General features: G+C 45.1%; 2 protein-coding genes across 2 annotated transcripts in view; one reads left to right on the forward strand and one right to left on the reverse strand.

The window, feature by feature from the left end:
- Positions 1–3,921, forward strand: part of ajuba (ajuba LIM protein) — a 10,085-nt gene extending 6,164 nt beyond the window's left edge. Inside the window, exons 5-8 of the mRNA XM_027283517.1 lie at positions 1,975–2,105; positions 2,257–2,308; positions 2,527–2,595; positions 2,751–3,921. Of these exons, the coding sequence (XP_027139318.1) occupies positions 1,975–2,105; positions 2,257–2,308; positions 2,527–2,595; positions 2,751–2,882 (384 nt within the window). The 3' untranslated portion in view covers positions 2,883–3,921. The remainder of the gene's footprint in view (positions 1–1,974; positions 2,106–2,256; positions 2,309–2,526; positions 2,596–2,750) is intronic.
- Positions 3,805–24,721, reverse strand: acin1b (apoptotic chromatin condensation inducer 1b). The gene is made up of 18 exons (XM_027279168.1): positions 24,541–24,721; positions 22,811–22,876; positions 22,499–22,610; positions 22,172–22,245; positions 20,930–22,045; positions 20,621–20,845; positions 20,267–20,349; positions 14,065–14,185; positions 9,483–9,528; positions 8,521–8,666; positions 7,895–8,041; positions 7,629–7,803; positions 7,374–7,519; positions 6,473–6,580; positions 5,902–6,009; positions 5,250–5,622; positions 5,062–5,159; positions 3,805–4,984 (listed from the first exon to the last, which is right to left on the reverse strand). Exons 1-18 carry the CDS (start codon positions 24,673–24,675, stop codon positions 4,670–4,672), a joined length of 3,594 nt encoding a protein of 1,197 aa, XP_027134969.1. The 5' UTR covers positions 24,676–24,721; the 3' UTR covers positions 3,805–4,669.
- Between the last annotated feature and the right edge of the window lie 152 nt (positions 24,722–24,873).

The raw sequence follows: 24,873 nt of genomic DNA on the forward strand, positions 1-24,873 counted from the left end.
TGGTCGTTTATTTGACAACTTTTTTTAATTTCGAAATGACCGTTTCTCTCGATCTGTAATTTTACAGCTGCTTGATCACAATTACTGTTGTGTCAACATCCTTACTTTCAACTTAGTTATCAGACCAGAAAGTAGTTAGTGAGGGGTTGACTGAACAGCTAGAAATAGAAAGAAACACTTAAACGAGACCTGAGCGCGGAAAACCTTTAATCACACGGACTCACTGTGAGATTTTATTTATATATATTATGGTGGGATTATGCAGTTCAATATGGTAAAAAAAAAGTTCTTAAGTTAATCGCTACAGAGACTTATTTCTTTATTTATCACAAAAAAAACCAAAGGCAACTTCCACTGAGAACGTGCCGTGGAACCGAAGAGGAGCCAACGAAAAGAACGTCACCGAATTTCTCTATCTCTTAGAGAAAGAAAAAAGGCATTCTGGGAACATAGTCACGCAGGAGAGGTTAAGAGTTGGGAGTATATTCCCTTCAAATCTTAATAAGTCGCGAGTTTAGTGGTATCACGCAGGCTCCCTGTTCGAGAATAAGGTGGCCACACACGCTACAATTCTCAGCCGCAGCCTGGAATCCTAAAACTGTTATTACAACAAAGAGATTAGCATTAGTGGAAAATCAATCCTCTGACTCCAACTGTGTGTGTGTGTGTGTGTGTGTGTGTGTGTGTGAGACGGATGACAAAACACGCCTTGACCTCAACTCTTACCATGTAATCCTCTTTACAGTACACAGGCCGCTGACATTGTTAGAAGTCCTTGTTTCTCCGGGTGCGTCTGCCGAGGGAGGGGAGACTCGGCGTTAACAGTAAGCGGCGTTTGGTAAAAGTGTTGGTGTCAGGGTCATCGTTGTGTGTGTGTGTGTGTTTGGGGGGTGGTGGAGTGTGGGGGTACTCACCACAGGACACACAGGTGAAGCAGGTGTGTGATAGAGGTGTCCAGAGCCTGGCAGGCGTTGTCCGCCCGTACACGCCTTTCCCCACACTTCACGCCGGTTCCTGCCGACACAATGGGGGTAAAAAAAATAAAATAAATAAAACAACACAACGTGCATTTAGGTCGAGGAGTTTAATCGCCTCGGCGGCTCTTAGCACTTCGTTTACGACGCATTCCAAGGGGATGTGTCTGAAATCCAACTCCACACAAAGTGTCAACACTGTAAATCCTCTCGTTCGCACCACCTAGGGGATTTTCACACAGTTTAAAAACCCGGTAACCAGTGCCAGCCCCCGTTTGCTCACCCAACTCCATTGTCAAAATAAAAGACCGCTCGACTTAGACTGGGACTATAATAGAGGGGGACGTACTACTCTATCTACAGTTGGTAGGAGAAGAAGAAAATATTAATTATGAATGCAAATAACAAAAGAGCGCGGAGGACATGTAGTAGGCATTGTAGCTTGTTGCTCGTGAAATCCGATGAGTCAATTAAAAATGATCAACCCAAAAATAATTAACAACTACCTCGCACAATTAATTATCTTTTGTAATTTACATTTATACATTTTCTTCTTCTCCTACCAACTGTGGATGAAGTAGTAAGTCCCCTTTTATTATAGTCCCAGTCTAAGTCGAGCGGTCTTTTATTTTGAAACGTTTTTTTATTTCGAAAATGACCGTATTCTCCTCACTTGCGGGAGACTTAGATAATAAATAAAACAGAAATAACTAATTAATTCTTGTGGGGCCCGGTACTGATTGATCCACGGACCGGGGGTTGGGGACCACTGGTTTAGAGAAACTTCCAGCCAAAGAATGTAGCGATAACCACTTTTAAATTCAAGATATACATTACAGGAGAGTTGCTGCAAATGGATTTGTATGATTACAAAACAATAAAAATGTAGATCTGCAAGTAGAAAGGACAAAAAATGGGGAAAAGGATACAAATACATATACACGTCTATGCAAACATACACACTGGTACATTTTTAAAATGATGTTTGGTTCATTTCCAGATCCTGCAGGCTCTTGGGAACTCGTACCATCCCGGCTGTTTTCGCTGTGTGGTGTGCTCCAAGGCTCTGGATGGGGTGCCTTTCACCGTGGACCATCACAGCAACATCTACTGCGTGGCGGACTACAACAAGTGAGGGCTTAAACACTTTGTACGCCTCTCGTAGGCTGTCGGTTTTTAAGCATGTGTAACGTTTTCTGAAGAATGTCCCTTACTCATCCCCACCTTCTTACTCAACCGTGTGAGTGCTGCTGTAAATAAACTTTCACTTGTCGTCCTGCAGGACTTTTGCCCCGAAGTGCGCTGCCTGTTTACAACCCATCTTACCTACTGAGGTGAGAATCCTGTAGGCGTTGTTTTAATTGTTACTCACAGTGTGTGTGTGTGTGTCGTTTTCCATTAACTCTGAACTTTTGCAACCAGAGGAAGAATCCGTTTGTCTTGCATATATTTCTGGTGATTCACGCTGCAACTGAAAATGAGTCAAAAGCTGTCAGAACTCATTCATCCGGACTCTGACCTTTTTCTACTTGTGTTCTGTTCTGCGTCTCAGGGCAGTGAAGAGATCCTCAGGGTCGTGTCTATGAACAAAGACTATCACTTTGAGTGCTATCACTGCGAGGTGAGCGACTTATTTTGTCTTTTAATTCTTACAAAAGATGCATCATAATTTAGCTCCAAAGATTGGACTTTTATCATGAAGTGCCTCGATGGTTGACCTCACTTCCTCCGTGTGCATTCCTGTCCTTATCTACATTTTTTTTTTCTTTTCTCCAGGAGTGTGGCAAGCAGCTCTCTGATAAGCCCGGCTCGCAGTGCTTCCCTCTGGACTCTCATCTCCTCTGCCACTCCTGTCATATGAGCAGAGTGTGCACCACACACAATATTCCCCCTCACAACACACACTGAGCGGCGTCTATGCGGCTGTGTGTGTGTTCAGAAAGAAAAGCTGGTCTTAACATGCTGTCGTTCTCGTGCTTTTTTCTTTCTTTTTGCTCTTCAAAAGATGAAACTGCTGATATTAAGACACTTCCACTGATTCTTTGACTTGGATCAGTCCCCTTTGTCACATGTACTGCCTGCTGTACTATTACTGTACCATAGTAATAAGGGAACGGGAAAGAAACTACTGCTTTTTTGTTTTTTTACCCCAATGTGGCTACTGTTTGCTGTAGAAGAACAAGGGATTTTTTTTTTTTTTTTTTGCTAAAACTGTTTTTGTACATATTATCGCTAGCAAACATTTTGCACTTAAATTTAACTTTACTGTAAGATTTGTTACGTGAATCTGTAAAATTTTGGGGAAAAACATTACTGTAATTTCTGTTGTAATAAATATTTTCATTTGTGTTCAGACAACGGTCTGCTGACAGGCATTAGGTCTCACATTCCTGACGCGTTCGTCATTAAACGGACGAGCTCTTGCTGAGAAATGACAAAACGATAAGCGGAAAAAGTTGGTAACCAATTTAAATTTTTATTTTTTTTAAACTTCTCAGTACATTCAGCACTTGCAGGAGAAAAAAAAAAAGCAACAAAACTGTTTCAAACTAAAGACATAAAATTAAAGATATTAAAATTGCAACTATTTAGAAGGTATATTTCTCGTTTTTTACCTCCTTAAATATATTTGATTGACAGGTCAGAGGAGGGACTTCAGTGCAGGGAAGGTCAGCTTCCCGTTATCATGACAGAATAAACCACACCATCGTCGTCATCAGCCAAAAAAAAAACATCCAGTTGAAGATGAGCTCGTCACGCGGACGCCTCCAGCATTAACCGCAACAACACATAAAAAAAAAAAATTAAAAAAAACATTTTCTAGGCTACAGTGTTGAGACTTCGGTACCAGTTGTATCTTCGTGGGAGAGAGAGATGAAGGTTATTACTCGCACACATCACCTGCTGTAGCACACAACACCACCCTTCAAGGCTGGAACAAAAAAAACATGATTCATTAAAAACTTCCTCACTTTGACAAAGATGGCCTGTAAATCTTTTGATTTAGTTGCGTACATGTATATATATGTATGTGTATATATATAAAAAAGGAACTCTCAGTGCTGAAGAGTAGAACACTAAAACTGATCCTAGAAAATATTTGGAGGTCAGGGATCTATTTTGGACTTGTTTTATTACAGGGCTCTGAGGAGGAAGGAACTGCACCCACAGAACTAAAATAAAGAGGCGGGCTCCCAAACCTCAGTGGGACAAAATGCTGAGGCGAGCCAAAACAACAAAAAAAACGCCACCCTTCTCTGCTTCTTTTCTTCAAACAGAGGAGAACTAACAGCACTACACGACGGAGACGAGGAGGAACGCTGCTCTCTACGGGAGGGAAAGGACTTGAGTCTTGCTTCTGGAAGACAGAGAGAGAGAGAGAGAACAGAAGATTGTGGGGTTGGAGCTAGAAGAACCGTCATTTTCCTATTAACGAAACATGTAATCAACATTTCTGTGTGACATGGATGGGGGGGGATGGCAGAAGGGTGTGCGGAAGACAGCGCTGGCGTCAAAATGGACGAATTAAAGCACGGCGGGGCGCGTAAGCGAGGAGCAGACACAAGTCCTGAACTTGAGGCGAGTGGAAACACTCCCTTCCAAGACTTCCTGTCTGCAGTGTCCGCCGCTAGGCCGCGCCCCCCCCTTCCCTTCCCTCCAATCCCTCTTCAGCTTTCCCCGTAACCACTCGGCCCTCAGCGGCGTCTGTCCCTGGGGTTGCTACGACTACGGGAGCCCCGTCCGGCGCTGGCGCCCGCCGAAGGACGTCTGGGCCGGTGTCCGCTGTCCCTCTTCTTGTCTCCCTCTCTGTCGCGGCCGCGGTCCCTCTCTCTGTCTCCGGCTGCGCCTCCTCCGCCGCCGCTCGCCGCCGCGTTGCCGTCTTTCTCCCGGCCCTTTAGCCTCTCTTTCTTCTCCTCCTCGCGCTTCTTGTCCTCCTCCTCTTGCTGCTCCTTGCGCCTTCGCTCGCGCTCCTTCTGGCGCTCTGTGCGGTCCAAAAGCCTCTGCGCCGCCTGGTGGACACAAAGTTTAGTTAGACCAAAGTAAGACTCCAGCACTGACTGTGTCAGAGAACAAGTGTGAGACCGACCTGCTCCTCGGTGAGGGGGAGCCAGTATATACATGGAGCTGCTTTGGTCTTGAGGAACAAGTCATCGAGCAGTTTGGCCGGAGGCTCGTCTCCTTTCTCTGCTAGACAGGAAACACAGACACACAGTTACGTATAACTCAGTGAGTCAATATGAATATAACAAATTCTTGTCGTCGTGTGTTCGTTACCCTTCTTATCCGTCTTCCTCTCCTTGCTCTTGGCCCTCTCCCTCCTCCTCCGCTCTCTATCTCTAGATCGAGATCGTTGTCCGTCCTCTCCCGGTCTTGCAAACTCCCGCACTTTGTCCCGGTCCCATTCCCGCTCGCCGCGGGCACGTTCCCGCCGCTCCATCTCTCTCTCCCGCTCCGCCCACAGGTCCCGCACTCCTCCCATGCCGCGGTCGCGTTCGCGGTCACGCTCCCTCTCCCTGTCTCGGTCTCGTTCTCTGTCCCGGTTCTCTCGCTCGGGCATCAGAGGGGGAAGCCGGGGCTGAGGAGCGATCAGCGGGGCAGCAGGTTCCTCCTCCTTTTCTGGCTTCAGCACACCTTTGTGAAAGTCCAGCTGCAAAATACGAGACCAGGATGTTAAAGTTAGTGATTATTAACTAACATGCAGTTAAACCTGAGAGCTGGGACTATGGTGCTGATACCGCCTGCCGCTTTAAAAAAATATCTTAGACACCACTTAGGCCTAAGTATGTGGCTGCTCTTCTGAAATGGCTCCAAAAATAAACCTATTAATATTTGATTCCTCGTCTTCTACTGAGGACATCACTAGTTACCTATGATTCAACACTTGCAACTTTAAGCTTCAGCTTCCTCCCCGTCGTTGTGTAATTACCTCAGCCTGTTCGCAGAACTCCACGCTGAGGACCTTGGGGTTGCTCTGAGGCCATTTGACCCCGTGCAGGGCGGCTCTGCTGGCGAAAGCCTCCTTCGTTGTCGTGTACTGCGAGGACAGGCGAAGAGGAAACTTTGAGAGTGTAATCACATCTTAAAAGCAACACATAAGAGCTGAAGGCTGAATAAGGCAGGAACAGATGGAGGCAGATGGACGAGAGGTGACAACAATCGCACAAATGCTTCTATTCATTCCCGAGATCAAATATGTCTTCCTGTGAAAACAGACCTTATCTACTGAGGATTTTCATATCAATACTCCCCTGCAATACTCCCACCATCAATGCCTCCGACTTCTGCGGTGGAAGCGAGCGAAGTGTGCTCGATAACAGCGCCAGACACTTAACATCATTTTAGTAAAACATACTTCAAGTGAGTCAGTTCTGGCAGCTGTATCGATAGCCTGACAGATTTAGTTAGTGTTTCCAGCTAAACGACACGGTGGACATGAGGCTTTGCACGTTCAACACAACATGATACAAAAAAAAACACGTTGGTTTGTTGGTACTCACTGTGACGAAGCAGTGAGACTTGATCTTGTCGATCCAGAAGCCTTCTTCCATCACGACGCCCGTCCGGTTCAGCAGCTCTTTGAGTTGGCCGAGGGTGAAGGGTCGCACCTGTGAGACACAGAGGGAACATGAATTTGTATTTGTAGACATATTCATACTCCCCAGAGGATGAATGCAGATGACTTTGTGGTCACCGTCACTTTTTGTCCAGCACTCTCAACACTTTTTAAAATGTTTTTAAAACCAAATAACCGAATTCCTGCCAGTTTCAGCTCAACTTTGAGATGAATAAGCAACTACATCAAACAGAGACATGTCCAAAAATGGAAACCGGTCAGAGGAAGAGCCCCTTTGGGTTCAGGTAACATCATGGTCTTTCCTCTGGCGCCTCCCGCAGGCCAAAGTTCACTTATTTTTTCAAAGCTGTTTCTGCATTTTGAATCCATTCGTTTCATTTTCTGGTTCATAAAATGGCGTTACAGACACCGTTTGTTTGGAGTTGCTGCAGTCTGCAGAGCTCCAGTTTTTCGGAGATTATCGAGGCTGGGTGGCATCAGAAACCTGGTCGTCTTTGATCTACGTGCGAGTTTAAGTCTTGCTTCTATGACGCAAGTTTTAAAAAATCTGCAAATGCTAGTCATTAAATGTGTAATGTCTAGTCTTGTCAGAGTCTGTTTAGTCATGCAGTGTGCCCCTAACTTGATGCTCGACTACAGCCGTAATACCTGGGTAAGTGTTCCTGACTCTAATTATGGGAATGATGGTGATGTGGTTGCCAGTGGCAGCAGAGTACATTTGGAAATGCTGGATTTTTTTGGTACAACCATTTTCCCGTCGTCATTTTAGTTCACAGGGGAAAGTTGAAGGCTTCAACTTTTTGGATTACGTGTTACAAACCCACCAGGTTAGTCACGTGGATGATATTTGAGATTTTGGCTTGAGACGGCGACGGCTGACTGGTTGTGCGGACGGGGTCGTCGATGGTGACGGACACGCCAGACTTCTGTTGACTTATGGAGCGACGCACCAGACTCTCGCTGGGGGTAACTGAGGGGAAAGATGATGAAGAGGTGAGAAGATTCAGTGGCAAAGAGATTTGTAACCAATAATCTATAGTAATTAAAAACCCATTAACTTTTCAGTGAGGCTGTTTTACCTTTCTTTGCCTCTCCATCGAGCTTGACAGAGGTCTGCGTTTCCAAGGCTTCCTCAGAAACACTGTTCTTCCTCTTGTCTCTGGAAGTCCTGCGTTGTTTTTCCTTCTCCGGTTTCTCCACCTCTTCCTCTTCCTCGTTCGTCTGTCCGTTCTCCTGGTTGTCACCTGGGACGACCTGCGGAGGAACCACAGGTGGAAAAACTTTAATTCGACAGTTCAAAGTCACATACAAATGATTTCATGAGACACATGATGCCTCTTCTGACCTGTGTGACGGTGCGTCGGATCTTGAGGCCTTTGTCCTGGTCGCCCCGGCTGGCGTCCAAGCTCTCCTCGTCCCCAGACAGTTGCAGCTCCTCTGGGTGCAGCTCCACCACCGCCTCCTGGTTCACTTTGATGTCTGGGATCAAAGACTGAGACGAAGCGAGACATGATGGAGGAGAAGGAAAAAAAAGAAAGAGAAGGTGGAGTAGCATTTTAATATTTTAACCACATCTACCAGCTAAAACACAGTAAGAAGAGTTCGTTCCACACGTGTTTCCCAAACTGCTCCCAGCTCACTCGTGATGTCTTTGAACACATCACATTTCACGGTCGAGTTTCAGAACAGTAACAGAGCTGGAAGGACATCTTGTGATTTGGGGAAGCTGTAAACAAACCAATGGCTGTCAGAGTAAGCACATTAGAAAAGCTTATTTTCGCCCTGAAAAAATAAATTCTCTCCGTGTCATTTCAGAGGCTTTAATCTGCTTCTTGGCATGGACACAGTCAACAAATATTGGCCTGCGGCCAGAAATACCAGCTCCGGTCCAAAAATCATTGAATCATCACATTTATTTCTCGTGTTTTCCCACGCCTGCATGGACACCTGGTCCCCGTGCTGCGTCAGTACCTTCAGTGAGTCAGTGGTGATGCTGATGGATGGTTTCTTAGCGGTGACCGACGTGCTGGAGCCCCACCGCCTCTTCCTCCCTGCCGCGGTTCCTGTGTCGGCATCTCCTGCTCCTCCGTCGGTGGCACCTGGAGACGTCTTACTGCCTGCAGACGAGTCGATAAAACAAAAAGTTTATCACACAGGAGAGAGAAGATGAGTGCAGATGGATGATTTCTCCTAAGTGACAGGTTGACTACAGCCTCATAGCCTTTAACCGAAATAGTTTTACCAAGGGTGTCAGTAACTAATTTAAGATTATAGGGTTTTAATTAGAAACTACTTTCTAAAATAGGTAATCTAATTTAATATTCAGCATGTTGTTACAAGTGTTTCCTCACACAGAGCGCTTATGGGAAGTACAGTATGCGGTAAAATGAAAAATAATAGGAACTGCGCAGGAGTTAAATATAGCGTGAGCGTCCATAAAGGAGCTGTGATCACAAGTATAGACAGGAAACTGCTGTAACTGGGTGATTTTTAACACTTTCTGGACAAAACCAGCACATTTATTTAAGTTTTTTGGTTTAAAATCATTTTATTTAATCAGTATTAAAGTTTTTTAATCAGCTGTACTGCGACACACTTCTATATCTCCTGTTTTATTTTCACAGATCATTTTAAAAACTTCAATTAAAGCTGGTAGAGATAAATGTTGCTGTCTTGTTGTGTAAATACACGACTGACAGAACGTCCCTGGATCATACCCAAACTTTGTTTTCCAGATTTTGAATGTAAGACAAACCTTTAGTTAGTCTAGTTTTACAATGAATTACTCATATACTTTGTGTATACTTGTGTACTTTGTGTCATTACTGTGAGTTTTCTCTGGGTTTTAAATACTAAAGAGTCAGGTGCTCTTTTTTTTTCCTCGTCCCACTCGTTTCCTCACGTAGGACGAAAGATGTAACCGGTATACTCACTGGTCAGGGATATCTTGCGGGCAGCGAAAGCCTTAGGAGTGGTGCTCTGGAAGGGAGAGAGAGACAGAAAGAACATACAGAAACCCCAGGGGTGTGGGGCGAGATGAGAACCAAGAGTCCCGGACACGATCAGGCAACAACAGAGAAGAGGTGAAACAGGAAAAGTGGAGGAGGGGTGGGGAGCGGGGGGTTAAAGTAACAGAGGCCTGGAGGCTCCAATTGTACCACATTATGGAGAGGGTTCTTGATCGATAAAGAGAGACTCCAGACACATTTCCACCTTCCACCTCTGCTCAAAGACACTGCGATAAATCATCCCTTTGTGTGTGTGCGCGGTGGACTAAAGACAAGGAAAGTACATGAAGTGCATTAGGACGTGAGTGGGCCCTGCATGAAACTCAAACTGGGTCGTATCTTAGTGAGGTAAGATAACGTCCAGCAGAGGACTCTGAGAATAGAGGAGGCTCGCAAAGTGTGTGCCGGTGTGTCTGAGAGGATCCTGTCACTTTACGAGACTCGCGTCTCGTTCGTGCTGCATTTATCTTCTACACAGGAGGAGGAGGTGCGGTGCATATATCTGAGATTGTTTACCTCCAAAATACAGACGGGCATTTTAAGTAGTTTCCATATTCGAGTACTCGTAATAAATTATTGAGCACATGCATTAAAAAAAAAGAACATCCAAGTGATGCCGGTTATGCAGTCTAATCTTTCTGCACTGCACAGACGGCACAACATGTTGGAAGATGTTAAAATAACTTGCCCGGTACGCCTAGGAAACCTTTTTAATAGCGAATCAGTTATGAAGAATATCTATTACTTATTGCCTTATTGGATAAGGGCTTTATTTGTCATTGTAACAGTACAACGAAATTGCAACACCACGGTGGCGCCAACAACGGCAAACAAATGTGATTCGAGTGCAAAGATCAAGTGATGTGTGACTGAAAACACCTAACGTTCTCTGGCGTGCGTAGATCTAATTTTTGCCATGTATAAAAATGCGAGTACTCGAATACTGACGTCCTAATAGAGTACTCTCTCTCTACTTCAGTGATTATTAAAGGCTTAATTACATCATTGTTTTGGGCAAATCCACCCTTCTATGATTTAAAAGTTGTCGCAGTTCCACGAGTGCGACGACTGAAGACATTAAAAAGGGATTTTGCCGACATAACAATGTAGTAAAAGGTAAAGATGAATGTTACGAGACCCTGAGGATCATAAAATGTCAAGTTGTAATTTCATGTATTCTGTCTTTGCTCATTTCTTTTTATTATTATTAGTATTCTTTTCCTCCAAGCGCTCATTAGACATTAAAAACACGGCGTACAGCTGAATTCTTGAAGTGTTGTAGTCGACTAACACCGAGTGTTGTTAATGCGGAGGAGGTCTGTGGAGCAGAGGTGGAGAACAGAGTGCTGGAGACTCAAAGATCTGTGCTGCAGTTTAACGTTTACCATATTTAACAACACATATACTATAAACCAAACAGTGTAAGTCAAATGTATGATGAACGCTGCCATCAGAATATCTAATTAAAACTGCAGACAGTTAAAAATTGAATTAATTCCTCTTATTTACAAAAAAAGATCTTGAGGAATTTTTTTTTTAACACTTAATCCTTTAAAAAAATGTTTTATACATTTTAAATAGAGGAATAATCACAAGTCATTTCCTGGTACCATTGACACCTGATTCCTTACTGGCTCGACTATGGCCCAACCGCAACCGACAGTGTGTACTGTATCTAGGCAACAGGGATCCAATCAGAGAAGGCAGAGGAGTGAGGGCGGGGCTCGTTTTGAGTGTGCCGATTAGCCACCGGGCAGGAACTGATCACTGGACGGGACTTTTTTTTCTTGAATGGGGCTGGGGAGGACTTTTCTTGATTGACTGCTGATCACAGAGTCACGGTTCAGTCTTTTTGGGGCGGAGGGGGCGGGAAAGGGGGCGAAGTGATGGATGCTGACGAGGGGTGGGGTGGGGATAGGAGGGTTGACGTATGCTTTGTTAAGTGTCCATGATCTGTGATGTACATCTGACAAGTGGGAAAAAAAAAACTGCCAGAGTTGTCCATGTTCTCAAATGTACTGTCCTGAAAGTGTTTGTTGTCCAAGAGATTTGAGTTCATGGAGGTTTCCAGAAGGTCCGCTGCTGCACAGTTCTTGAGTTTTGAACATTTAGCACAAGTTGAAGGTGTCATCAATGGGTGACGAATGTAATCCAGAAGAATTATAATCCAGAGAAGTACTCAAAATGAGATAATGGACAGCAGCGTGGAGTATGAATGTCTCTGAGATGCAAGGGGTCAAGTCGTGGGTGTAGTGACGAGATGGATGAAGAGATAAACAAACAGCTGTCCATCTGCCAGCAGGTCCACAAACAGCAGAGGCTTCCTGCCAAAACATCCACTCTCGAGTCACTCGAGTTGTGGCTGCAGAGGAAAATGATTCGCTGAGTATATCCAGCTCTCGGCGTACGTTTGTGTCACTGCGCACCCACAGAAATTCTCGGTGCTCGATGTGTGTCGGATTACTCGTCCTTGGCGTTTTGTCCTTTTAAAGTTCTCTGTTGCAGTTCTCGTGCGAACGTCGAGCATGGTGACACACTTTACTTTAAAGTGCACGGCTGAATAATGGAAGTCGCTTTTAGAGGAGGCCGGCTTATCAAGGCAGAGGACGACTGTGAGCCTTTGCAAGCTCGGCCAAATATCTGAGTAGTAGTCCACGTCATCGTGTCAGAGATGAAGTCCCGTAATCATCACTTCCGTGCAGATTATTTCAGTTGCTCACAGCTGGAGTGCGTTTCAAAGCTTGAACAGTGATCGTATAAACGCTCATGCCTCGATCACTGTACGAGTTACTGCAGGAGTTCTCAGTCCAAATGTCATAACTCCACCCCACAAGCAGGGGGCAGTGCGGGGTTGGAGGTAAGAGTCAAAAACCAAACTGGAGAGCTGAAGAGTTCGCCTTTTCTCCTGAAGCTGCACTTTGCTTTTTTTTTTGGAGGACGGAGGCGTGGATGTTTGGAGGACAACACGTGTGTGACTGGGTGCACGTCCTCAAAATGGAAGATGGGGAAAGGCGTGGAGGGAGGGAGGGAGGCGGTGCAGAGCGTTGCACGCCCTCCCCGTTCCCCCCCTTTTTTACCCCATCGTTCATCATCACCACCGCACAGCGCGGTACAGTCCAGTCCGGTTCAGATCAGCGAGCAGGCTTCCAACCCCTGAGGCTGGGTTTCCATGACAACTGCGTGCTGCTGCAGTTACCATGGCTGCCGCTGCTGTCGGCGGTGGTCTGGTGCGAGCTCCAGTTCCTGCTGGCTCAGCGCGTCACTGGAGGGCTACAAGGGAGGCCTTGCAGAACACGGGCTTTACTCAGTGCCACTGGGTCGCAGACTCTGGGCCTAATTCAGGTACCAGCGACGCACTTGGGCATAGCGGGACAGGAGTTGTAGGAGGAGTAGGAGGAGTGGAGGAGGTGTTGGTGTTGGTGGTGGTGGTGGTAGTAGTAGTAGTAGTACGCAGCAGGTACCATTAGGGGCAATGGAAGAGGCATGGGCACCTTCATAACAAAGCAATCAATGGGGTTTTAAACAGCAAATCACACCATAAATATATATAGTGAGAGAGAAGCGTTCATGATGGGATACAAAGGCAAAGGATGGAAAGTAAGGGGACAAAGAGGGGAAGAGAGAGAGTGACTAGAAGAGAGAGAGAGAGAGCAGAGAAAATGAAAACAGGGTGAAAGAAACAGCAGAAACAAGCCCTGATGCATCTCTACACACACTGTCAGGGTCCATTATCCATGCAAACCCAAGAGGGGAGAGACAAAACACACAAACACACACAGAGTACAAAAAAAGAGACATGCTGGTAATAACTTCAATAGCACAGCAGCTCAGCAGCAGATATAAATGAGGTACTCTTAACAGTAACGAGCTTCCAGCAACTATTCTATATGTTAGTATCTAATCGTGCGACACACACACACAGAGCATGCGAGAACTCGAGCCGAGCACAGCAGACTGATCAGCGATCGATAATTGGCTTTGTGCGTCCTTCCTCGCTTCCTCCCTCTCACACACACACACAGCAATATGAGAAGCATGCACTTTCTGCAGCATAATTTAACACACTAATAACATCACTGCTACAGCAACATCAACACTTCACGTCTCTCTGCAGGGAACAGACATATAAGAGGGGTGCGTGTGTGTGAGAGATCATCTAAGTGTTAGGAATTATTAGTTGCATTAAAAGGCAGATGGAAAGGATTAGTTCATTTCTATTTACCCCAGGACCCCCCAACTCCAACTCAACCCCTGTTCGTTCACTGTGAACGCCTCCAATTGATCTGTCGAACATTTAAAGAGGTTAAAACCGTCTGAAAGGCCAGAATACAAAGTGTCAAATCTCCACAGGAGCCAAACGTCGGGGTTGTGTTGGTTTTAAGTGACCCTCTTTACTTGTTCCGCCAACTACCCATGCTTTTTTTTTTTATTATTATATGAATGAGGATGCAGGTTAGTGGGAGACACAGCAAAGACCCAGGCACCCCCACGCTCTGAGTGACCTTACCTCCTCCAGGCGGCCCTCGTTGTTGTCCGGCTCAGCCCCGGAGGGCGGCTGCTGGGCCATGGAGCTCTCCGAGTCGGGTTCCACCTCTGTCACGGTGGCCGCGCTGGGCTCAGACACCTCCCTGCGAAGGACGGAGGGAGAACACAAAGTTAAGACTGTCTGAGAAGTCAATACTGGCCAGTGAGAGTGTTCTCACCTGGTGATAAGCCTGCACTTGCTAAATCCATCTTTAAAAATCATGCAGGTCGTGAATCACAGAGCAGCTGACGTAGTAGTGACTAGTCTGAATGTCAGCTGTGAGATGTTGATGCTTTTCTTGGTCTTAAGTGATTGTGAACATGTTTTAAGTTTTGGTGCATACAAACAAGCAGTTTAATGACATAATCTGGAGCTTTAGAGAGCATTTTTCATCTGACATTTTACAGATCAAATCAAATGAATCACGGCCCTAATCGAAGACGTTCTGGACAAAAACAATGTCTCAGACGAGACAGAGGAAAACACTGTGAGGAGTCAGAGGAAGGGTGCTGGAGGGCTGTGATCTGGGTCACTCCTGCTATAAATAACTCACAAGCTAACAGACACCCAGGGTCACAAACACACCTCAAACTAACTCATAGTCTAAGACACAGCTGACTGACGTGTGTGTGGTCTTCGTCTGATGAACAACTCTTAACTCGGCCAATAAAAAAACCAAGCTTCGTTAGTTAGCGTGGGTCAGACCTCACACAGCTTAACGCTCTTCTCTCCACAGGCTGTTTTATTTCACCATTGTTATCTAAGACAGAGCGAAAAAACCGAGCAGATGTCATCATTATATTTTTAGCTGCGCCCGCCCCACCTCCACTTCCCCAACCAGTGCTATCAAAAGTCTCCTCCGCTGCCTCCGTGTGATGACACAGGCACAGAGTTAGCACCCTGTAGGTGGGAGAGCCGAGCCCGCGAGCATCCTCGTCTCTAACACAAAGCGCCGTCTCCTCTATCGTTTGACTCGCAGTGATACACTCAGGAGACGCTTCTCCTGTTTTTAAAAGTAAGCAAACAAATAAACGTTAAAGTGTTAACGCCAACCGACCCCTGCGATATATCCCGTCTCTAGCTCGGTGGTAACATTTTCATCAGTTTTCATCAGTTACTGCGGAAAATTTCCCCGAATTAAAAAGCGCCGACGGCTCCGACTTAGTGGTGATGCAAGAGCAGGGCAAGCGGCACATTCTTGCATTTGAGAAGGTGGAAATAATCTGTCAATAATCTTATTGATTAATTGGTTCTTGCAGCAATAAGTCATGTGACCGCCCCCCCTCCCCAGGATGAAGGAGGAGAACCCCTCTGGCTCTTTTTGGCTCCCTTATTGATTTGCATCCGAGACTGATAACAATAACTGTAAGAGCACCTCTCTAACCTGGCAGTAATTACTTACACGGGCTCAGCATTTCTCTTGTGACACGTAACACGGCCACTGGCAAAGTTTCTTTCAGAAGGAGGGCCTGTAATGTTAGGAGAGCCTGTTCAACCTCCTCCTCTGGAGATTAGTCACTGGCAGGAGTGTGGGCAGGAGGACAGGACATTTTCCCCTCCTCCACACCACACCGATTCTCCTCATTTGCCCTAGGTGTGGATATCAATGTGTGTGTGTGTGTGTGTGTGTGAGTCTGAGGCAAAGCCAGAGACGCACCTGCACAGGCTATAAAGGGAGACAGATGTCAACTGGAAATACAACCCCCGTAGGATCAAGAAAGAAGTAAAAGGCCAGGCCGCGGTGATGTGATGATCGCTGAATGAAATAATGACTGACTGACTGTGTGTCTACGTAATGTTTGGCTTATCAAGTAACACCCGTCTTGCCCTGCGTTTCAAAACGGCTTTTGTATTAACACGACCAGGAATGAGGAACCACGGCGAAGTACAGCTCGAACCTGAATAACACGCTAAATAAAACACCTTACCTCTTGGTTAAACTTTCTAAAAAAAGAAAAAAAAGTGTGGAGGAGACCGGGACTCTCATTCACGGCAGCTCAAAAGAATAATCGACTCAAACCCCAAACAAAAAAAAAACAGCGTCACCGGTCAAATCTCACATGCAGTCAAGCTCCCACGGGGGACGAGGGTGTGAGTGCTGATGCCAGCTGGGAGAATTATATCACACCATAAGGGCCAATTCACACTGACTGTACAGCTAACAGATGTCTGCTTTAATGATCTCCCTTGACAACAGTGAGATCATTAACAGCTACAACAACCCCACCTCCAAAAAAAAAAAAATAGACAGATATAGTTCCTCGACGCCTGAAATAATAAAACATTTCGCTGAGGTCAAGATGAAATCAGTGTCTGCATGAATCCCATCATCACCATGAAATCTGAGCCTCATTATTTATTCATTCTTTTTTTTTTTTGGTCACAGAAAGGAGATCCTCTTCTCCCCTTCCTCTAGAAAAATTTAATAAAATCACTCCACCACCACCACCACCACCACCATGCTCCTTCCACTCAACAAAAGGCTGGTCCCCACCCCGGGTATATATACTCCTCCTCACATGGGCGAACATGCTTCACCACGCTTCATAACCAGGCCAATGTGAACCGATGACATGATATTTAATAGGTAGGAACGAGACACGACAGGCTCGCTGGTGTAAAAGTACAAGCAGCAGCAACCTGAAGCCTTGAGTCGCCCTCTGGCTCACTCCTTACCCGTTTTTGTTGCCTTCGGACAGCATTATGACCGGCCTTGAAAAAGGGAACTCCCCCCCGGAGGATAAGAGATAACGCTCTCCGGCTGGGATGGGTTAACTCCGGTTGAAATCGGGGGACGGCGGGATTTAAACCAAACAAATCCGGTGTCGCGGTTTGTTTGTGCTGCAGGAAGAGAGCCGTGCACACTGCGTCGGTATCAGGGATGCAATGCATGCATGACGGCCATGTTGGCGAGCGAGAGCAGTGTCAAGTGAGCCGGAGTGAGAGAGAGAGAGGTGAAGAAAAAAGAGAAAAAGACGTGTTCCGGTCAATGATTTTCAAAATAAAAGCGCCGCATTTCCAAAATAAAACGTTCAAACATTCCGAAACATCGCCTAAAATTTTAGTTCAGTCGCATTAATACGGTTTCTAGTGCCGGCGACAAGAGGAAAATACCAGAAAAAGACAACAGAGGAGGGCAAACACGGAAAAAAAAGGACCCCCTCATGAGCCACGCCGCACGTGGGGCTGCCGCATTGAGCGCCTGACAAGAAATTAGCAGCGATGGGAAGTTCGGTTCTTTTTTAGGGAGTCGGATCATTTGACTCACCAAGAAGAGTCGGCTCTTTGAGCTCCCAAACAAGCTCTTCATTTTATATTTAGCGCTGTTTTGAGTACATTCAGTACATCCTTTGTACTGAAGTATGCAAAAGTAAAATTAACATTTTCTAATGTCAATAAATTGCTACAACCAATTGTTTTCATTGCGTTTACAGACCCAGGCACCCCCACGCTCTCATTGAGCGCCTGACAAGAAATTAGTGATGGGAAGTTCGGTTCATTTTAGGGAGTCGGATCATTTGACTCACCAAGAAGAGTCGGCTCTTTCAGCTCCCAAACAAGCTCTTCATTTTATATATAGCGCTGTTTTGACTCATATGTGTACACATATATCATATTCAGTACATCCTTTGTACTGAAGTATTCAAAAATAAAATTAACATTTTCTAATATCAATATATTGCTACAACCAATTGGTTTCATTGCGTTTACAGACCCAGGCACCCCCACGCTCTCATTGAGCGCCTGACAAGAAATTAGTGATGGGAAGTTCGGTTCATTTTAGGGAGTCGGATCATTTGACTCAGCTCACCAAGAAGAGTTGGCTCTTTCAGCTCCCAAACAAGCTCTTCGTTTTACCACTTTTACCTTTCATAATTCAGCCAAATTTAGCGCTGTTTTGACTTATGATTTGTATGTGTACACATATATCATATTCAATACATCCTTTGTACTGAAGTATTCAAAAGTGAAATTGACATTTTCTAATATGAATTGTTTTCATTGTGTTTACAAACCACTTTAATTCTCTGAATCCCAGGCACCCCCATGCTCTCATTGAGCGCCTTACAAAAAATTAGCGATGGGAAGTTGGTTGTTTTTAGGGAGTCAGATCATTTAACTCAGCTCACCAAGAAGCTCACCGGCTCTTTCATCTCCAAAATGGCTCATTTTACCACAATTTAGCGCCGTTTTGGCTTGTGATTTGTATGTGTACACATATATATCATATTCAATACATCCTTTGATTTGTATGTGTACACATATATATCATATTCAATACATCCTTCGTACTGAAATATTAAAAAGTAAAATTGACAATCAATCAATATCAATAAATTGCTATAACCAATTGTTTTCATTGCGTTTACAGACCGTTGTATCGCTCTGAAACCACCCAATGAATGCACTAACTAACGAATCACTCTGCTACACAAAGCAGATCACCTATTTATATATATATAATTTTATTTTTTTTTTTATGTTAAAAAGGACAGCTATTGACGGATGCACAGTTCTCATGTGTCTCTGAAGGTTGCTTGTGGACGCTGCTCTAAATTTCCGGCTCCCATCGTTCACTTATAAGGCATGTTAATGCAGCAATAATACTGTGAATAGAGGGGGTAGATTTAGCATGTCCAGTTGTTGACAGTGTTGGAGAGGAGGTCCTCTCTGAAGAGCTGGAGGTCTTCAAGAGGTTTTGAAGGTAGGGAGGGATGCCCCTGATCTGGTAGGAACTGGTAGGACGTTCCACCAACGGGGAACAACACGAGAAAAGTTTGGATTGCTCTGAGCACACAGGTGGCAGAGCCAGGCATTGTTCATTCGAGGAGGTAACATATGCCTCTATGAGGACATTCAAGTAGGTGGGTGCAGAGCCAGAGACTACTTTGTAGGTGAGCAATAGCGATTTGAATTTAATGTTGGCTGCTACAGTGGAGTTCGCTGAGCAGCAGGGTAACATGTACCCTTTTGGGTTGATTGAAAACCAGGCGTGCTGCCACATTCTGGATCATCTGGAGTGGTTTCACTATTCAGGCTGGGAGGCCAGACAGGAGGGCGTTACAGTAATCGAGTTGTGAGATCACCACAGCCTGTATCAGGAGTTGGGTAGCACGGGGAGAACATTTAAACTCTACACAGAAAGGCCCCAGCCGAGGTTCAAAGCAAGAACCTTCTTGCTGTGAGGCGACACAGTTAACCACTGCACACCGTGCCGCCCTGTAACCAATCAATCTGTTTCAAATAAACCCAAGAGCAAAATAAAACTGCAAACCTTTATCAGTACAACCCAAGCACATCAGTTTATTTGACCATGTCTGCAGTGAATCAGGTGGATTTACTGCAGACATGATCCTTTCTACGTTAGAAGTGAACACTGCATAAATGTGATTAATCCATGACCTCTACCTGGTGATAATCGCACAACAAAACCTTGTTCTCATTCACCTTACAATAGTTGATATGATAAGTGAAAATGGGGATATGTGTTTATAGATTTTAAGACAGATTTCACTGGGAATTGTTTGCTACAAGACTGCTGTTACATGCTTTTGCTTTTTCCTCTGAGAGTTATTAAAAGCAAAGTGTGCAGGAGCATGACCACACGTCTATAAATGTTATAATCATCTTGGCTATCCAAAAAAACATACAGTGATTTAGTCCATGTGGTCTATATAGTTCCATCCCCTCATTTAATTTAACAGCTTCTTTATGAAGGGTTATCCTGAAATGTGACGCATAAATCATCCACGGCAGCAATGCCAAAAACAGGCTGAGATATCCAGAGAACTGGATATAATATAGAACGTTTAGCTGAATTAGTTGTAAAAAATAAAGAAAGAAAAGAAACACAAATTTAATTAGAAACACACAACATTGTAGAGAAATTTGTCACATTATTGAACCTTTAAACTCAACCCCAGTGGTGAGGTTGCAATCATCTGAGCACATCTTGCCTCATCAAAGTGTTAAAGACAAGCTACAGTGGCTGTGACACTCACAAGAAATAAAAAGGCTCTATCTAGAGTCAGTGTTTGGTTTGATTCTAGTTTTGAGGTGATAATACACTGATAACAGTCACACATATTATATTCAATTTCTGACATATTCTGTCAATAGATTCCTCATATATCGTACACACTGGGCCTTTAAGGTGAAATGTGTTTTAATGACGGTTACTGACCTTTTTGAAAGGTATCGTTTCTCTACCTCTTTACTCAGGTTAGTCTTTTTCTCATCCTCTGCTTCTTGTCCTCGGTCTGCTTTCTGTGAAGTTATTCAAAGTAAAAACAATGAAAAACAAATAGCACCAAAGATTATTTCACTTTAAAGTGCACTTCAATACAAGTCACGAAAGTTTTCAGTAAGTAGCAACTAGCTCAGTAAGTAAGTTTCTTTGCTCACACACAGGAGTACTTCCAGTCTCTGAGTGCTGAGTGTGACGCTGCATGTCACCAAATTTACAATCACTACAGTTCAAAGATGTCTATCGCTGCTGTAGAGAATGAATGACACCCACATCAGTTTGATCACTAACCTTCAGATGGCTGGCAGGCCGGGCTTTATCTCCGGAGGAAGAGGAGGAGGACTGTGATGAGTTTGACGAGGAGTCTGATTTGGAGTCAGAATCTGATGAGGAACCTGAATCTTGGACAGCCACCTTGTCTTTAATGGTTGTCTTCTGGGTCTTCTCCTTTTGCAGTTTCTCCTCTCTTTGCTTCTCCTCATCCCGGCGTTTCCTCTCTTTTTCTTTTTCCGCTTCCTGACGTTTTCTCTCTTTTTCCGCTTCCTGACGTTTTCTCTCTTTTTCCTGCTCCTCTTTCTGACGCAGTTTCTCCTCCTCTTCCAGGCGTTTCCTCTCCTTTTCCTTCTCCTCGTCCAAGCGTTTCTTCTCTTTCTCCTGTTCTTGTATCTTCCTTTGTTCTCTCTCCTTCTCCTCCTTCAGACGCTTAGCTTCCTCCACCTCTCTGTTATCGTGTAGCCTCTTTCTCTCCAGTTTGTGCAGTGGAGATTCACTGGAAGTGGCAGGCCCAGCAGTGGAGCGTGCTGTCTCTCCTGACTTATCTACAGCTGAGGTGGCCGCTACTGCACGGAAAGCCCCCTCTGACTCCATCTTGTGTACGAGCAGAGAAAGGGGCCCTGGCCTGCGCTTCACAGGAGGCTCGGGACTGCTGGAGCGAGAGCTTGAGTCAGAGTCTTGCCTCTGCAAGGTGGAGGGTGGGAAAGGCGCACCCCTTGAACCACGTGCAGCCTCAGGGCCCTCTCCTTCCTGGTCATCTGTGTCTGGTGGGCTCTGCTTCGGGGTGTCAGGTAGGGGAAACAGATCAGGAGGTGGAGAGGGAGGAGGGGTGGGGTGGCGCAGCTGCATTGGGGTGTGGTGTGCTTGTGGTGGTGGGATGTGCTGCGGAAGCTGAAGTTTGCGTTTAGATCGTGCCACTGTTGACGGCACACTGGGGGGCATCTGCTGCGGCTGAGGAGGTGCTCTGTTGCCCCTTCGTGCCCCACCAGGACCGGGCCCCCAATCCTCGTCATCCTCGCTTTCGTCGTCACCGCTGTCATCTTCATCATTGTCCTCATGGACGTGACCTCCTGCCGAGACCCCGGCAGATCGGCTAAGGTGGAGGACAGGGTGAGCTGATCCTGGTTCACTCGGCGCTGTGCCCTCCTTCTCCTGGGCTCGGGATACGGCAGGGGGCAACCCCTGGCGGTCTGGCTGACCCAGGACGCGCACTGACAGGGAGGCTACAGCGCGAGGAGGAGAGGGGGCTGGTGGCTCTTTATGTCCTTGATGAAAGGTGGATCTCTGCATCCTAGCTCCTGGAGCCTCAAGGGACTCATGCGGGTGGAGGGTAGGGCCAGGGCCAATGCCAGGGTCGCCTGCCATCAGCGAGTGACCAATGACTGATTCCCCTCTTTTCTCCTCCGCCCTGTTCATTGAGTGCTGGGAGGGTATAGAGCGATGCTGCTGGGCAAAAATAATGGGCGTCAATGTGAGAGAAGCCAAGACGACAGCTGTACAGTCAGTAACGTGTTTTGAAGCATATGCAAGCAAGATACAAGCAGGATTCAGTGGGTGGAGGTTACTGACCTTGTCGGAGACGTAGGAGGAGCTGTCATTGTCCTCTGAATGGTCTTCATCCTCCTCCGGCACTGCTGGGCTTTCTGTCAGGGACGGACACGAGGCAGGGGTCAAAGGTCAGCACCAAAGTGAGGATTAATGCCCGTTGGTTTCAAACCGACAACAACATTTGAACGGTGCATAGTTTAACAAAGTTATGAGCATGTTCTTACAAACATAAATATAATTATGTGAGTACAGATATTTCAACAACATAAAAGAAAGACTACTTAGGGATTGTTCATGTGTTTATTGTCTGAGTTTTGAGTGTGTGTGTGTGTGTGTGTTCTGTTATACCGTCTGCTTCTTCATCTCTCTGAGCTTCTCTCTCCAGCCTCTGGCGTAGGAGCTCCTGCTGTGTGGCCAGGTACTGTTTTATGAAGCTATTCTGGCTCATCTCCTCACCTATCTGCAACACAATAAAAGAGCAAACAAAACATTCATACTTATACTGCGGTGTAAAGTTCACAGAGCTAAAGCAGTTCAGCTTTGTAGGGAATATTTTATGGATTTGATCTGAAGGATTGTGCTCGATTAAAAACACTTCAAACATACAGACATATGTTGACAAAAGCTAAAGGAATACATCTTTAAAAAATCTCCACATACTTGTGAGTTGGGCTGCAGCCCGCTGTGAGAGGACGACGACTTCTGGAGATTTTCCAGCATCAGAGCCTGATGGAAACAAGGAAGAGGATTTATAGTTATTGCGTACATTTTGTGGTGGATGATTTAGTGAGTCAGCTGCCTTGGGGTCATTTCTACATACGTACATTTACATGTACAAATACTTTTGTCTGTGAACATTATGAGATAGTTTTGTTGAACTGATCACTTCTGAAATAAGTCAAACATTTGAAAACATATCCAGATGAAGCACCTTCTAGAGGCTGAAAAATATGTTGTGTTTATATGCAAATAGACACATAAAACTATCAACCTTCACGCTGTTTTTCTCATTGTGAGATAATTTTAGTATCAGTAGTTTTACACTCAAAGGATGCAAAGGATCACTGTGTGCACCAAACCTAGTTACGGTGTGATACTTTCCTAGAGAGCTACCAGCGCAGCCTTATTTACACACAGTGGAAAGGCTCGGTTCGTGGTTGCAGGTGAGTGTTTTGAATGTATGCAAATGATGATGACTCTGGTCTCCACCTACAGAAACTTAAACGACAGTGAAACTCCATCGTAACTTTAAGGTAAACATATCATACTGAATTAATTGTCATAAGCAAATTGAGATATGATGTACAACTTGCACATGCGTGCATTTCAAGACTCCACTGTTGTGTGTATATATATATATATATATATATAAATATAATATATATATAATATATTAAATATGCTGACAAAGTGCAAATCTTCTTTTGATAACCACTAGCATCGTGCACATTTTAAATATTCTTTTGCACATTACAAATAAATACGTAGCACCCTTCTGCACAGCTCTTTTCATTTAATTACCATATTATATACACACACACACACACACATATATATATATATATATATGCTCTTTAATGTGGTAACACTTGATTTTTATCTTATGTAAATTTGCAAACCTACTAGGCGATAAACCTGATTATGATTTACGACGAACACTTGGTGGTGGTGTGGTGATTAAAATGCAAACCACTCTCTCTCACCCCATGTTTGTTAGACTCAAAAAGATAAATAAATGAATAATTGATTACTTATTTCTCCACCAGCATAGCATTTTTTTAGGCACATTAATACATTTTACAAATATTATAGCTGATACAGTAAATATATGATACATTTTATTTATTTAGATGTGGGAGGGTGGGGGCTCAGTATATCTTTATATAGGCTGAATGTGTTATATAAAATTGGTTTGATGTTTAAAAAATAATATCTGAAGCTGGTGTAAAAAAAATAAAAATGTGTTTACATCACGATGCGCGCCCCCGTGACACACACACACACACACACACAGAGAGGGAGCGCGGGCACGGCCGTGTACTGTACACTGTGTGCGGCTGCTCTCGCTTTGCTTACACTCGGCTTAGGCCTCGACTTGACAGGTGCACAGTTCAAACTGTGTGCAACACGGTGCGCCGCGGAGTAGTTTACGGATTAAAGTGTGAAGTCCGTCGGTGGACAGTTTCGCCACACTGTCAGTCACAGATAAACCGTCAACACAAACTGTTGTTCGTGCGCAATAAAGCGTGAGCTAAAAAGGCGACTTGTGTATTCCCGCTTCCCCCGAGCCCCCCTCACACCGTTACGGCCTCTAACGTTACTGTTAACCCCCGCCGTCTCTCGCCTTTACTGCCGAACTTAGCCAAGACTCGACACGGCGGGAAACTTACCCCCTTCAGCCGCTTGACGAGTGTGTTTTTCTGCCCGCTCTTCGGCAGGTTTCTCTGCTCCAGCGCCGCTTTCAGATCCGCTACTCGGAGCGATTGTAGAGGTTTTCCATCAAGCGTAATATCTTCGTCCGCCATTTTGCTCCCTCCGCTTGTCTAAACTCCCCAACAAGCGTCGCTACGGCTGCTGCTCGGCGTCACAGCTCGGCAGTTTCCGGAAAGACTCGGCTTTTTCCGAAGCACTGACAGTTGTCAAAACAACAAATCGGCCCAATTGAGGCCTTTAAAACACAATTTAAGAGTACTTTTAAAAACTTTATTTTAAACTTTTTTAAA

This window comes from Larimichthys crocea, chromosome I, assembly GCF_000972845.2.
Source record: "Larimichthys crocea isolate SSNF chromosome I, L_crocea_2.0, whole genome shotgun sequence".
Taxonomy (NCBI): domain Eukaryota; kingdom Metazoa; phylum Chordata; class Actinopteri; family Sciaenidae; genus Larimichthys; species Larimichthys crocea.